The sequence below is a fragment of the Pinus tabuliformis genome, chromosome 2_2 (genome assembly GCF_031772625.1).
Source record: "Pinus tabuliformis cultivar Carrire ecotype Pingquan chromosome 2_2, CPIR1, whole genome shotgun sequence".
Classification (NCBI taxonomy): domain Eukaryota; kingdom Viridiplantae; phylum Streptophyta; class Pinopsida; order Pinales; family Pinaceae; genus Pinus; species Pinus tabuliformis.
The window spans coordinates 1,108,250,535-1,108,267,886 of NC_142300.1; the positions used below are offsets into that span (position 1 = coordinate 1,108,250,535).

A 17,352-nucleotide genomic window follows, 5' to 3' on the forward strand; every position below is an offset into this window, starting at 1 on the left:
AAGCATGTAGATGCATATCATTTTTATATAAAATATATATATAAAAAAAAACTTCAATCACCTACCACCCCCACTATATCACGTGGTGCAATAAGAGCCAAACATCCACATCATGAATTATTATTTTTGCAGGTAGAAGAGATGACAAAGGAGGATGAAGAAATGGATGGAGATGATGAAAATGAGGAAGATTCTTTTGGATTTCCCATTCAAGAAACTAATGTCAATGTTAAATGAAGAACATCCCTCCATTCGTACTTCCTAACTTCAAAGGTATGAGATCAAAATACCCAGAAACTTTTATTTTTGAATTAGAAATCATTTGTAGATCTTATGGATACTCATTACACATTCAAAAATTTAATTTGTTTCCAACAACATCAAAGGATAAATCTCTTAGATGGTTCATGACTTTAGGAAAAAATTCTATAAGGACATGGGATAATATGAAAAGAGTATTTTGCAAAAATATAAAAATCATTACAAATATCATGACCTTAGAAATGAAGTCTTTAAGATGAATAAAAAAGAGGATGAACATATAGAAGACCTAGTGGAGAGATTTACTTATAATATCAAAATATATAAAATGCATAATTTAGGATTAGACATATTAAACGAAATCTTACTAAATGCTATAAAGGATGAATGGACTGATCTTCTTAACTTGGTGGGAAAAGGAGATGTTTATCAATTGTGATTTCAAGAGATTTGTGGACTATGCAAGAACATATCAAGAGGAAAAGCAAAGTATGGAAGCTCTCCTCACGACCTAGTTACAGCAAGGGAAAGTAAGTTGACAACGAGATTGGTAAGTCAAACTGAACTTAAAAATTTGCTAAACATTCTTGGTAATTGAAATGAAAAAATTGAGATGCTAAGAATGAAAAACAAGCAAAAAGTTGAAAATGTTGCTTTCTTTTACCCTAAATGTACAAAGAAACATTATTTACATGAATTTCCGCACTAAAACAATAGAATTTGTAAAACTTGTGCAAGATCACATACTACTGAAGATTTCCCATCATTATCAGAGTTAAAGGCAGTTTACCTCTTGCCTTTCGATGGTTCTAATGAGTCGATCAGCATTTATCTCTGAACTCTTTATGACAATCGAAGGCTGGCACTTTGACTCCATGCGATCCATAACAACTTTCCCACCTTTATGGATCTGAGAGGAATAGGCGCTGATTAGAAAAAACAAACCCTTGACTAGTTTTCGTGTGCCTGCGGCTATTGCATTAGCTAACCTACTATGGTAGCCTTTGACGTCAGACAGTGCAGAGTTTGCATGTAGAGAGGAATAGGTGAATTGGGCATGTTGGTCAAGTAATTTGTCCAACAAACCCAATGACATGGATTCACTTTTCTGCTGGAAAGAGACTACATATTTCAATACTTCATCGGAAGAACCATCCGACAATATAACTATATCGTCCACAGTCTCAAAGGCCTCCACAGCTGGAGTCAGAATGACGAATAAATAGCGCAGATTATCGAGTTTAAATGCCCGCACATCCTTAGAAATAGGCCAACGAAACTTCTCCCCAACTTTAGCCACCACAGCTAAGTCCGTGCTTCCCTGAATAATTTGTCTAACGATAGAAAAATCGCCCTTGCCCACTTCAACATTCCAATCTCCGTGCATCAGATGTACAATTGCTACGGAAATTGTTAGAAGATTTTCCTCTGTACATGATTCATGGTGTGTGTCTGCCAAAGTAGAAGGGAACGCATCGTCCATAAAATCCGCCATATTTACACCTTTTTCAGAGTCTGAAACTTTGTTATTACCTTCAGCGTGGAACTCAGCTTCAGCCATTGGTAATTCGTAATGCGTACGTCTTCTAACAGCCATGCTACTGCAATGTTATCGTAATATAAAACTCTGTCAACTGCTCCACGTCTGAAAGCTATGAATCTGTTGTTACGTTCGGAAAGCTATTACTCGTTTGCTTGGTCTAGAACGATAATATAAACCGTTTAATAGTTTATATTATATTCGTAAATTTTCCCTCCCATCACAATAGAGTCGGTCCACTTTCACCGTGAGCAGCCCTAATCAAAATTATTGGATTTTTAATGGTTAGGTTCACTAGTTAGAAGTGGGCTAATCAATCGAGATTTAAATTTTCATCAATAATTTAAATTAAATATGTATTAAAGTATTTTCAATAATAAGATGAAATATATGATCATTAAATATATCTTTTCACATAAAATATATGATCATTAAATATATTTTTCCACATAGAAGAAATATATAAATCAGTTGAGATTTAAATTTTTATCAATAATTCAAATTAAATATGTATTTAATATTTTTCAGTAATAGGATGAAATATATAACCATTAAATATATTTTTTATATAGAAGAAATATATAAATGCTGAAAAATTATTATTAATTTCTTTTTAAAAATATATATATAATAAAAATACAATTTAATTTTGTAAAAATATAATTCATATGATATATTTTAATATAAATTTTATATTAAATTAATTAATAATTATGATGGTTCATAACTAAAATAAAATGATACATTATAATTAAAATAAAACAAAACAGGTTAAATCATCCATGTTCTAAGTGGAAAGGAGTAAACCTCTTGTTATAATTAAATAAAATAGGTTAAATCAATAATGTTCTAAGTGAAAAGGAGTAAACCTCCATTTTGAAAATGATTTTACACTTTGGCAAGCTAATAAAAGTTTTGCTTTTACACTTTGATAAGTTAATAAAAGTTTTTGTGGGTTTTTAATTTTTAGATTTTTTTTAAAGTTTATATGATTCATCAATCCTTTAATGTCAAGGCATAAAGTTTATAAAGTTTCAAATAAGGTTTGTAATGGTGCAAAAATATGTTATGTTATAGATCAGTTTCTAACAAGTTTCCTAATTATCTTAATTATGATGTTAGTCACATCTTATATTATGTTATTGATCAGTTTCTAATAGGTTTTCTAATTATGATGTTAGTAGCATCTTAGGTTATATTTAAAATTATGATTTTAAATACTTGATGTATAAAAAAGGATTATGAGAATTTGCATTTATTTTTGTCATATCATTATTTAGGGTTAATGTTTTGGATTTTATTTTTTTCACAGATTTAGATATTTTATTAAAGGGTTAATATTTTATAATAATAAATTTGTAAATGAATGTAATGAAGACATCTTTAAAGATAAATTACCACAATTTTTGTTAGTTTGTATTGGCTTGCATCTTGTAGTGTTTTTACCATTATATATATATATATATATATAGAGTATGTGTTTTATTATAGTATATTTTCATCTACAATATCTCACTATTATGGTACATGTACTATGATCCTCATTTTATTTTCAGCAAAACTCATATGAGTGGTATAAAAGTAGTTCACTTTTTATTTATTTATGTGCATATTTTCAATGAGATCAAGGAAGTTAGAGTTGGGCCTCAAATTAATTTATCGTTGTGAAGTCTTCCTTTGTAGACCTAGTTCTCCCCCCCTCCTCCCCCTCCCCCCCATGGTAGGTAAAAAGAAATATAAGTAAGTATGAGATCCTATCAAAATAGATCTAAAGATAATATGGAAGAAGCATCTCTTATAAGTTTTATTAAGCCCACCATGGCTTATGAAGAGCATATTAAATCATGGTTTATTCAATGAAGAAGATATTTCACACTCTATAAAATTTCTTACAATATGACTTCATATGGAGCATCGAGTAAAAGCATTGTAGGAAACGTCTAAAGTAATCCAAAGGTTGGAAACTTGGAGACATTGTAGAGAAATATCCCATAAAAAAATATGGTTTCTATAATTTAGAAGAAGCTTATGAAGAATGGTATTTATATAAGCATCATTTGTGGAAATATAGTTACTTTTAGTACTTTTAGTAAGTTGTCTTTGATAGCCATACTCTTCCATCCTTTCATTATATTCATCTCAGGTGGTTGCGAGGAATTATTGTTATCCTCCATACCTACATTCAATTCCTACTAGTGACAAGTTGAGCTTATATCACATATATTGATGTAATGGATTCAAGTCTCTTTGTTATAGGACCTTTAACCTTGAAGAATATCTTACCTTGCATATAGGCTAGAGGCTGGGATGTAGGGTTATATGGTGAACTTAAGCATACTCTTCCATATAAGAGAAAAATTTAAGTGCTTATTATGACTTCTAGTGTTCAACTTGCATATTATTCAATGTAGTGTTCCTTCTAGATCCATAATAAAAATTTTACAATTTTGTGGATGATATTTTGGACATTAATGGTTCTATTTATTTAGATATACATGACCATGGTGAGAATTTGGAGCATAGTACTCAACCAATTTTTGAGCTCATGTGTCATGATTTTGGAGTTTACATGAGCACTTGGACATGGGACCTAGGTTTGTGGATGAGTTTCTTCAATGAAATACTTCAAGTTTAAGGCTAGTAATTATATGTGGAACCTTGGCCTATGACCAAGCTACCACGATTGTTTTAGAAATGTTATCAACAATCGTACTAAAACCCAATTTTATTGACAATATTCTTGGATTTAATAAATGTTGATGCAAATATTTTACACCTAGTTTCCTAGGCCACTCCATTGTTATGGTGAATGCCCATAAATTGGACCCTCATTTTGGGTTACAAATCATAATTAAAAGCATTGAAGGCAACCCATTTATTGTGATGAAATGGTGGATCCTCCCTATGGGTGTAATGGGGTCCAAAGGGAACATTTTTTTGAAATACTAAGAAGCGGGTGAGTGGGTATTTATTTCAATTGTAATATTGAGTTAGCTAAAATATTTAACAATAAGAAGCACAAGATATACTAGAAATAAATAATTTTATTATTGAAAATAACAGTGAGGCCTCTAATCCTTTTTTTACAAAAATATGTCTCGAGCCTTTTCAAATATTCAAGGAACCAACCTTATACAAGGATACTAATCCTTTCAAGAAAATTCAGGAACCAAACTAGTCTATTTGAGGACACCAATCCTCCTAGACAAATCCATGAACCGACCTAGCCTATATGAGGACACAAATCCTCTTAATATAATATAGGCACCAACCTATTCTAAGATCTACTCCAAAAGGCACTTATTCACACATCAAGGTCTGCTCAAAGATTTGCTCAAACGTTTATCAAGACAACTTGAAATTTTTTCTTAAAGGCTCTTCAAATTTTCTCCAATGACAACAAAAAATATTCTTCGAGGTGGCTTCAAGGATATAGGTTACTCCAAGATATCCTATAGTTGCAACAAAAAATTCTTTAAGAAGTACTCTAAAGACTGGTCTAATGTTACTCCAAGTATTGATCAAAGAAGGCTTCTAGTGGTGCTCCATAAGGTGTCTAGAAAGACTACTTCAAAAATCAAGAATGATTCAAGAGGATTACATCAAAATTCTTACCTAATTGCTTCAATAAACCCAAATTATACTCCTAATTTTTGACTGAAATTGAGGCAAGGATGCCTTCTACTATTCAAGGTTTGTGGTTATCACAAGTTGAGTTCTACTCCACATTTTTATTTTCGCTCCACATTTGGACTTATGCTCCCACAATTCATTTTTTTCTTTAACTACAGGTCCAAAATTGGGCCTCAGTGAAACAGGTCTGAAGGCTACTTAGAATATTTATATATGGGCCGAATTTTGTCCTTGGGCAACATGAAACAATTTTTTAGAGGAAGTCTAAAAGTTGACTTGAAGGAGAGCTAAAATATATAAGAAAATGCACTTATACTAGATAACAAAGTGCCTCAAACACTTGGGTTTTAACTTCATAAGAACTAACTCAAATCAACGAGAATGAAGATGTTTTGGACTTGTGCAAAGAGATTCTATGTTGCAACAAAATTCGGATGTTGTAACAAGGTTCTCCACAAATATTTTCTTAGAATAAATTCATAATATTTTTCTATCATCAGATATTTAGTGTAGTCCAAGCCTCAGATGATCTTCCAAAAGTTTCTTAATCAGAAAATGCTCCACATCCTTTCAAATTTGAGCTCCATGATTGGGTAATATATAATGTTAGAGGAAGCCCTAAGTTGGGGTCGGAAAAATGCTAGTTTTTGTTGGAGCCGACCTATTAGCCCAACCTATAGTTTTTAACATCATTTTGTGCTCATGTTAAATTTTATTATGGGGCTATCATTTATATATTTTTAATGTTGGTATTTTGCATTCAACAGAGTATGTTATGGCTAGCATAGGTCCCTTACTATTTTTTTCCCTTCTCATGTGTATAAGAGAGGTTCTGGTCTCTCAACTTTGCACAAATAATCTGTGAATATGTTCAATAATTCATGTAGAGGTTTTAAGATTAAACTACAATATATATTTATTTTTCATAAACTTCTTGTCCATACTTGAAATTAGGGCACTCCTTTCATGCCTACTTTGTGATTTGTTGGAAACAATACTAGACTAATTTTTATTTTGCCCAGACTAGTCTTCACAACAATATTTTCCCTTTAGTTTTTTAATGAGGTCCCCATATAAAGGTATTCCATGGTCATGTGCAAGTCATCATAGTCTAATTGGGAATTTCTTTCACAATTACTAAATTACAGTCAACCCAATGGTTCCTTGGTCAACCATTTGACTTTGACCATGTTTAGTTGGTCCTTACTTTGACATCAATCACAACATATCAACAATCGCCCCCTTTGTCATTGATAGCAACATACCTATTATAAATCTCCCTGCGATAATGCACCTAATGTTCTTATGCTTCTTGATCTTTCTCCCCATTTGAAATTAATGGTAAATCGGGTGCTCCTGAAGACTAAATTTTCTCCCTTTTCGACATAAAGAGTTACTCCCTTACTCAAATTTAATTTCCATAATCTATTAGGGGTTGTACATCTATATCCTAATTAGATGTGGCATTGTTTCTTTGATGACTAGCAACGTTCCATTCAATATAAACTACCTCACCTGAACTATTACCCACATATGATTATTTTTATAGCAATTGTCAATACAATAACTTCAAAACATGATCTACAATAAGGCTTACATGCATCAAAAACCTAGGTTGCATGGATTATATTTTCAAATAAGCTACTATTGATCATCCCCAAAGAAATTACATGTATAAAACTTGTTTTTATTGTTGTTTTATTCCTTCCACAAGAACTTCTTGAAGAAAATTGGCTTTCAACTACCTCTCATCTCACAGGATATTAGGTTTTTTGTAAACATTATAAGTTGTCTTATGACATTTTTTGTCACTTTATGAACAATAATCCTACTCAGAACCTTACCATGATATTAGTAATTCTTGTGGTGACTAGCAATCTCTATGTTTATGCTAATATTGGTAAGGGTTTGATCAGTACATAGATGCATTTTTTTCCACTACTAACTGATATAAGGGGTCTTTGTATTATTAAAGATAGATAGCAGAAACTCATTGATAGCCCTATTCACCTTCTTACCTCACTTTTCATACAAAATTGTATGGTCATTGATAATATAACTTAGCACAGGCCACTTATCATCCCATAGATACCAACATCCCCATTAAGTGCCTTGAATGCATTCATTCGAGTCATGTAACTTGGAACTACAAGAGTATAAGCTTGGATAAGCATGGACTTCTACGCATTATTTTCCAAAATTCCCAACCCATGCATAAGGAAATTTTTATCCTACAATGGATGGGAATGAACTTCACATGATAGTCTATATAATTCTTGGACAACAATATCATTACAAGTGAGGAGGAGGTAAATACCATTCTTGGGATCTAGAAATAATTTTCCTTACAAGTGTATAAAAAATAAAGAGTCCATATTTATGAAGAAGATGAAGTGGTAGCTCCTTCATTTCCTCCCTTATGGGGTGTCTAACCCGAAGTAGTATAGAGTGGTTGGTTTAAGAAATTGTGTGTAAGTCTCCCATATTATACTTTAATTTTGTACTTCTTACAAAGAAACATATTAAACAATATCCTATCCTGTCAATACTTCCTCTTTGTAGCAAATTCCTTAATTCTTGTTATTCCATATTTTTAATGTTATGCACTACACATTATAATGCAACCTCCAAGAAGATATACCTTGTAGGAAATCATAGCAATATTAGGATCCATACATCACTTAAACCTTGAGTAAATTGATCACCACTTAGCACTTCCTTTCCATCCATTCTTCTAACATTATTTCATCATGGCAAGAATGCTTAACAATGATGAGCTCCCTTACTTTAGACTTGGATTATAAACACATAGAACTAATTCATGATTATTTTTCTTTCAATCTATTTGTTTTCTTCTCCAAACCATTGTAGGAAATTTTGATTTTTTAATTGCGTAGGATTCCATCTCATGCCACTTTTGTAGTCTCGTTCTATATGTCCAAAGTTGTGACATTGATAATATTATATGTTGAACTTGAATAGTGGAATAGTTGAACCCTAATCACCATTGGGGATTCTATCTTGTATTCTTGCAAGCTTCCTTCTATTGTTTTGATGATATCCTTGCATTAATTCTTGTAGTATGCTCTACAATCTCTAGCTTTATCACCAAAATTAGTGCAAGAATAATAATAACTAGAGAATAACGTTTGATACCTAGATGAGAAGACTTTCCTTGATGACTTTCTTAGATCACTTTGTCTTGGAGGAGGTTCAATTCTTGGAAAAAGTATCATTGCTACTTTCATAGAGAGAAGATTCCTTGATGCCACCAGCATAACTTTTAGGAACATGAGCACTTGCAATATATTTCTGGCTTTCATTATGATTTTTCCTTTGGATAATGATGACATTACTTTCAGGTTTTTCTTTTATTTCATCTTTGGATATTCACCTATATATCCTAGTTCGATTTTATCAAATGGTGATCTATGATGATTGATAATTTCAAACAATGTCTGAGAAATCTTTAGACTTTTGCATATATTTTCAACTACAGTTTTTAATGAGATGATTTCTTCATCAAGCTTCTCACAATCTTCTTTCTTGTTGACACCTAATCATCAGGATTGGGTGAATAAGTGAAATTGATGTAAATAAATAATAAGAAATATGAATAGTCACCGGGAGATGAAGTGAACAGTCTCTCCTCATGTATATAATAAAGATCAACCTGAATGAATAAATGTGAATTGATTTCGAGGAGTTACTATCTGGTCTGACATGGTATCAGAGCTAGCAATATTTTTGGCTTCTATCTGCCATTGTAACTCCCTTATGCCATTTTTCAGAAATTTGGGTCTTCCCTCTGTGTGATAATCAGGGTCTGCCCTCTGCGTGATAATATGAGTAACGCTTGAGCGAGGAGGCGATAAACGCTATTCCATAAACTCTGTTGAATTCTCCATATGCTGCTGCTCTCTCCATGCTGGTATAACAACGCTCCATTGCTAACTGCTCCAAACTTCACAATGCCATAGAAATAGAATCGTCTCACTAGTATCTTACTGGATCATCATACTTAATTCCATGAATCTCAAGGTGATATAACTGCTCCATCTGCTATTTACCTCGTCTCTATTTTTCTGGTTGCGTATCTTTGTACGGTGCACTTGTTTAGTATTGGGATTAATTTGTTTGCTTTTTGGCTACCTAAAGTGGTTTACACTACCTTGAACTTAGCAGTTTAGTGGTTTACATTCTCTAAACTTCCATAGTTAGCATACATTGAAGCCAACATAGTACCCACAAAAATATCCGAATCAAATCCCTTGCGATGATATCTTTGTGAATCTTTTTACCTGCTTGGAGATCTGATAGGCTACTGCATGCTTTGATTAGAGACAGAAACACCAACTTGTCGGGATTGATGCCTAAGCGTTGCATTTGATAATACATCCTCAACGTTTCCATATAAAAGCCCTTTTTGACATAACCTCTGATGGTTTCCATATCACAGCATTGCTCTGCTTGTGTTTGTGTGTCTCTTTTTGTATTGCATTAAAGATCAAGTTTGAGGATTCTTGGCAAAAGCCTCAGACGTACCATCTATTTGGAAAATAGCATCTTATATCTGCACGATTTTAGTTTTGAGCAACCTGTTTGTTCGATATGCAACAATGTATGTATGGATCGTAATTCTACTGAGGCATACTAAGTTACAATTTCTGATTGGAGCAGTGTTATGTGAAAACAGTGCATAGATTGAGAGAGCGTTGTATGGTGAGAGGATTGTAAAACATAGGATTTGAGATTTCATGCAAGTTACTCGCTGGATGATATTGCCTATTATATTTCCATCCAAGTTTTTGGCAAATTCCTATCTGCATCAGAATTTCAATTTGCTTTTGAGCAGTTGATATTGTTTATCTTTTATTGCAACCATACTGTAATGAAAAAAAATGGTGATATTCTATATGAATAGAATATGGTTTTTCTCTTTGTATATTGAATTAATTTCTTACCTAATCAAGAAGGAAGAATAAGGCTGTATTATTTTGAAGCAAATTTTGCCAACATAAGTATTTTTTTAAAAGTACATAGATTTTATAGTACACAGATTTTTTTGCCAGTAGAAGTATTTTTTTTTACAGTATCTATTGTGGGAATAGTTCTCATTGGTAAGGAGAACTATCTTGAGTGGTCCTGGATGATAAAACACACCCTCATTTTCAATGAGTTGTGGAAAGGAGTGTGTATTGGAGACAAAGACAAAGAGCTAGAATAGCCTACCTTAGATAAAGAGTTCGCCATTTGGGAAAATAAGAACAGTAAAGCCTATGCATTAATTGTAGCATCTGTAAGTGAAGAGGTGAGTCACCATATTTCGCCATTTTCAACTGCTTTCAAAGCCTTACAAAAATGAAAGAACTCTATGACTCACATTCTGCACTTGAATTTGTTCAACTCATGATTAAACTCTTCACTCTTGAATTGCAAAATAATGATCCTCTTGCTCTTGCATTTGAAGTAAAATCTATAATGCATGATATCAAAGCCACTAAGGTTGAATTGGATATTCCTCTTATCGCTTTTCTCAAGGCATTTTATCCTACTTACTCCAATTATCTTGAGTCATTGCAAGCAAATGGAAATCTCAAAGATATTACCTTTTACTCTCTTGTCAAAAAATTTGCTAAAAGAGAGAAAACTTTTGGAAAGAAGAGAACCCCTGAATCTTCTAAAGAGGTTGTGTGCCTTGGTCATAAAGAAGATAATCTTGCTCAAGATTCTTCCAGAGGAAGAGGTGGTCAAAGAGAAAGAGGAAGATATTTTAGAGGCAGGGGGGCATACACTCTCAAGGAGAAAAGTTAGATTTACACTGCATACGCTGCAAAAGAAATGGATCACATGATGCCTCCACATGTAAGTTACCTTGGGAAAAAAAATGAGCAGCAAAGAAACCAACCCAAAGGTAAAAATAATGACATAGACAAAGGTAAAGCACCTGAATCCGCTCATTATGTTGTGGCACAATGTAATATTGGAGTAAATGAAGATTTATTTAATGCTTCACTTGCTTCTTGGAAAAATGGTTGGTTGCTTGATTCAGGAGCAACTTGCCACATGACTTGTAGAAAAGATTTTTTGGAAGAATTTACTGACAATGTTGATGGAGCAGTATACTTTGCAGACCGATCAAAAATCAAGCCATGAGGGCTTAGCACAATTGGGCTTGAATTTCGTGGTCTTCCAGACTTTCTTCTGCATCATGTTCTATATCTCCCATAGCTGAAGAAAAACTTGTTGTCCTTGGTCCACATCTTCCAGCAAGGTCACTCCATTCATATGTTTTATGGCAAGCTTGAGGTGACAAAAGTATCTGACCACTCAGTTGTCATGAGGGGAATAGAAGAAGAAAGGCTTCTCAAGCTGCAAGGTACCTCTTCTCGTGCACAACATTTCTCATACAATTATCATTATGAAGAAGGTACACTTCCATCAAGTTTCTTATGGCATGATAGATTTGGACATTTGAACTATGACAACCTCCTCTTGTTGAAGAAAAATGGTGTTGTTGGTTTGCCTACAATTCCTAGGAAACTTAAGCAATGTGATGCTTGCATTCTAGGAAAGCATAGCAAACAATCTTTTCATGATTCACATTCAAGAGCACATAGAAAAATTGAACTCATTCATTCAGACTTATGTGGTCCAATGCATGTTCCTGCTACAAATGGAAATAAATATATGATGACATTTATTGATGACTACACGAGAATGTGTTGGGTTTATTTATTAAAGAAAAAATTTGATTCTTTTCAAACATTCAAAAACTTTCTTACATGGATTGAAAATGATGCACAATCTCATATTGGCTCTATTCACACTGATAATGGAAAAGAATACACTTCAAATGAATTTGAAAACTATCTTCTCCAACATGAGATCAAACAACAAACAACTGTGCATTATAATCCCCAACAAAACGGTGTAGCTGAAAGAATGAATAGGACAATCTTAAATATGGTGTGTTCCATGATGTTTTTGAAAAATATAAAGTTGATGTTTTGGGCTGATACAATTCTATGTGCTGTATATATAAAGAATAGATTTCCATCTAATGCTATTAGAAACAAGACTCCATATGAAATGTGGTATGGGCATGTTCCTTTGGTAAAGCATCTCAGGGTCTTTGGTTCCACTTGTTATGCCTTGATACCAAAGGTACATAGAAACAAACTTGGTGCAAGAAGTTGTAAGTGTATCCTCCTGGGGTATTCAAACACCTCCAAAGCATATCGTCTCTATTATGAAGTCAATAAAATGTTTGTTGTATCTAGAGATGTAATCTTTCTTGAATCATCCAAAACTGACAATGTTGTTGAGCGGCAACTTGGTCGCTTGGATAAATTCACAAATGCAAAATCATTTCAAGAATTTGAGAATCATATTCCACATCTTGAAGGGGGGATTCCTATAATAGATCAACATGTGGAATCTTATTATGAATAACTCTCTCCCCTGCATGAAACTCCAACAATGGATGATGCTTTAAGTGATGTGATTGATAGAATTGGGAGACTCAATCTTGATTTAGTCCCAACTCAATCAATGGAGCAGCCTGAACCATCTGAGAAAGGTCCTCCAAAGTGGCTAATAAAGACGCTTGAAAGTGTTCATCCTGATGAGGTTGGAAAGACAGGAACTAGAAATTCAAACCGGCAAAATGGAGGTGATGTAGATGACTCTGATTCACCTATTGATATGGATGTTACTTATGATTGTGAATTGAATTTGTCTACAGATTTCGAACCAACTTCCTTCAAAGAAGCTGCTTCTCATGAGAATGGAAAGAAGCGATGTGAAAGGAGTATGATGCCCTGATAAAGAATGGCACTTGGAAGCTGGTTAATCCTCCATTAGGAACCAAACCAATTGGATACAAATGGGTCTACAAGAACAAGTATAAAGCTGATGGCTCACTTGAAAAGCACAAAGCTAGGCTTGTGGAAAAATGTTTTTCACAGAAGGAAGGGGTTGATTATGAGGAGACTTTTTCCCCCACAACAAAATGGGCTACCATCTGTACACTCTTTGCCCTAACAGCTCAGAACGGTTGGAAAGTCCATCAAATGGATGAAAAAACTACTTTCTTAAATGGAGATATAAAAGAGAATGTTTTTATGTCCCAGGCTGAAGGATTTTCCGTGAAAGGACATGAACTTAAATTATTCAAACTTGTGAAATCCTTGTATGGCCTTAAATAAGGACCGCAAGCCTAGTATGAAAAACTAACTAAGCATCTTCTAAAACTCAATTTCAAACATTATGATCTTTATGATGCAACTTTATTTATCAAGAAGGTTGGAAAAATAGTTGTATATCTTGTGGTATATGTAGATGATCTTTTGGTGACAGGGAACAATGAAAGCTACATTACATCCATAAAGAAGGAATTGAGGAAAGGTTTTGAAATGACTGATTTGGGCTATGTTCATTACTATCTTGGTATTGAAGTAACTCAGCATCCAAAGTCCATATTCCTTTCTCAAAAGAAGTACATTGGAGATCTGTTGAATAGGTTTGGCATGCTAGAATGAAATCTTCTTACTACTCCAATGGAACAAAAATTAAAGCTCACATCCATTGAAGGAAAATAATTTGAGGATGCAACAAAGTATAGACAGCTTGTAGGAAGTCTCAACTACCTAACTACTACCAGATCATACATTTCGTTTGTTGTTGGAATCCTCTCCACGTTTATGGAAAAGCCTTGTGAGGTACATTGGTCTACTGCAAAAAGAGTTCTAAGGTACTTGAAGGGAACTCAAGAATTTGGAGTCAAGTATACACAGGTGGAAGACTTCAGCTTGATTGGATACTCTGATTCAGACGTTAATGGAGACAAAGAAACTGGGGTATCTACTTTAGGTTACACTATGAGTCTTGGATCAGGAGATATTTCCTCAAGATCATGCAAACAATCAGTACGAGGAGATTCCACAACAGAAGCAGAATATGTGTCAGTAGCTGAGGCAACAAAAGAAATTGTGTGGCTCAGGAAAATTCTTGAAGATTTGCATGTAAAACAGGAACAATCGACTCCACTCATGATTGACAATACCTCGGCAATAAAGTTGGCCAAGAACCCAAAGTTCCATGATTGAGCGAAGCACATCAATACTAAATATCATTTGATTCGACATCATATCGAGGCCAAAATAATCCATCTCCGCCATTGTTCCACTACTGAGCAAATTGCAGACATCTTCACCAAATCGGTTGGAAGAGAAAATCTTGAACATTTCAGAGTGATGCTTGGACTCACTAACATCCCTTCAGATTAAGGGGGGGAATGTTGACACCTAATCATCAAGATTCAGTGAATAAGTGTAACTGATGTAAATAAATAATAATAAATATGAATAGTCACAGGGAGATGAAGTGAACAGTCTCTCCCTCATGTATATAATAAAGATCAACTTGAATGAATAAATGTGAATTGATTTCGAGGATTTACTACCTGGTCTGACATTCTTTATCAGTTGTATCTTAACAACTTCTTCCATTTTATTTGCTTCTTTTAGCTGAGTTTTAAGGGAGATGACTTATTCATCATGTATCCTATCTTGTTGATCTAATTATGCTTCAATCTTGTTGAGATCCTTAGATATTTCTTCTATTTGGTGCCTTAGGAGGACAACTTCTTGATTTTTTCATTAAGGTCATGATTATTTTCTTCAACATCTTGTACCTTCTTCATAAGTTCTTGATTTTCTTTTATCAATCTCTTTATTTCTTCTAGAGAAGCCACAAGTTCCACTTTTTAAGGTCTACTTCATAGCCTTTTATATTCATGGTACTTTCATCTCTCTCCTTCGACTCTTGATCATTTCCTTTTCTACGTATTCTGGTTTTGTCTCAACTGTCACAAGGGTAGATTCCTTTACATAAATATTTTGTATCTTTTCCCAAAAATGTTTTTTTGAATAATATTGACCCATCTTGCCTTTTACAAAATCTGATAGACTACTTAATATCACCTTCATGGCTTTTGTATTGTATTATTTTTAATCCTATATCAATGTGCTTCCAAAAAGCCATTGATTCCCATACCTTATATCATATAGCCATCAAATATTAATGCATTCTTTGCTCCATGACACATAATTTGTTCCACCAAATAAGGGATATTTTCCAACTTGATTTACTTAAAATTTCATGATTGAGGAGGAGATATCTTCACACGGTTTGGAGTATTTTCTTCTTGAATTTTCCATTTGTGTTCCTAGGATCTACCTTCTATATATTTGGTTTTTCTTGAAGGAAGTACTCCTATACCAATTTTTGGAAATAATGAGAGGTGGGGTGAATTAGTAATTATTTCAATTGTAATATTAAGCTAGTTAAAATACTTGACAATGGGAAGCACAAGATATACTAGAAAACAATAATATTATTATTGAAAACAATAGTGGGGACTCCAATACTCTTTTTACAAAAATGTGGATCCAACCTTTTCAAATATTCAAGGCACCAACCTTGTACAAGGATACCAATCATTTCAAGAAAATCTAGGCACCAACCTAATCTATTTGAGGACACCAACCCTCCTAGACAAATATAGGCACCAACCTGGTCTATATTTGAACACCAATCCTCTCAATCTAATCCAAGCACCAACCTAGCCTAACATCTACTCCAAAAGGCACTTCTTCACACTTCAAGGTCTGGTCAAAGATTTTATCAAGGGTTTTTCAACTCAGCTCCAAAATTCTAGTCTAATACTCTTCAAATGTGTTCCAAGGAGAACACCAAATATGCTTCAAGGTGGCTTCAAGGCTGCTACAAAAACTACCTCTATATGTGTTCAAAATGTTGCTCCAGATCTCCTATAGCTACACCAAAAATTTATTCAATAAGTACTCTAAAGATTGATCTAAGGCTACTCCAAGGATTGCTCAAGGAAGGATTCTAGGGGTGTTCCACAAGGTCTCCCAAAACACTACTTCAAAAATAAATAATTCTTCAACAAGACTACTTCAATATTCTTACAAAACTACTTCAATAAACCCAAATTATACTCCTCATTATAGGCTGAAATTGAACCAAGGATTTGCACCTTCCACTGTTTTAGATTTGTACCTATCAAAGGTTGAGTTCTACTCCACAGTCTGAGTTTTGGTCCAAAGTACAATTTTTTCTCCCATAATTTTAGTCAAGCTTTAACCATATGTCTGAAATTGGGCCTCATGTTGTCTAAATTGGGCCTTAGTGAAAGAGTTCCAAAGGTTTCTTAGAATAGCCCTAGATAGGACTAGAATTATGTCCTTAAGAAACCTGCAAAAAGTGCCTCAAGAGGAAGGTCAAAATTTGAATTCAAGGAGGGATAAAATAGATAATAAAATATCCTTATACTGGATCAAAAGGTGCCACAAACACTTGGGTTTTAACTTTAGAATAACTTCCTCAGATTAGCGATAATGAAGATGATTTGGACTTATGCAAATAGAGTCTATGTTGCAACAAAATTTGGACAATCCAGCATGGTTCTCCCAAAATGTTTACTAATAAGTAATTCATAATCTTTAGCTTTCGTCAATATTCCATGTGGTTGAACATACATTACTTTTTGTTGGAGAGGACTTGTTATGGAAATATGTAACTTTTAACATCATTTTGTGTTCATGTTACATTTTATTATGGGTATTTCCTTTATATTGTTTAACATTTATGTTTTGCATTCAACATAGTACATTTTGGCTAGAACATGTCCATTACTAATTTATGTCCATTCATATTTGTGCCAAAGAGGTTAGGGTCTCTCAGTTTTGCACAAAAAATCTATGAATATGTTCAACAATGAGTGCAGAGGTTTGAAGAGTAATCTACAATATATGTATCATATCCATAAACTTCGTGTTCATACTTGGTGTTAGGGCATGCATCTCAGTCCTACTTTGTTATTTTTTGGA

General features: G+C 33.6%; 1 protein-coding gene across 1 annotated transcript; it reads right to left on the minus strand.

Annotated features, from left to right (window-relative positions):
- Window positions 1–1,036: 1,036 nt before the first annotated feature.
- Window positions 1,037–1,858, minus strand: LOC149197279 (senescence/dehydration-associated protein At4g35985, chloroplastic-like). Its single transcript, XM_089408631.1, has one exon. The coding sequence runs from the start codon at window positions 1,856–1,858 to the stop codon at window positions 1,037–1,039; it is 822 nt and encodes a 273-aa protein (XP_089264757.1).
- Window positions 1,859–17,352: the final 15,494 nt, after the last annotated feature.

Coding starts and splice junctions, on each gene's coding strand:
- LOC149197279 (XM_089408631.1), bottom strand. CDS start 1,858: ATGGCTGTTAGAAGACGTACGCATTACGAATTACCAATGGCTGAAGCT.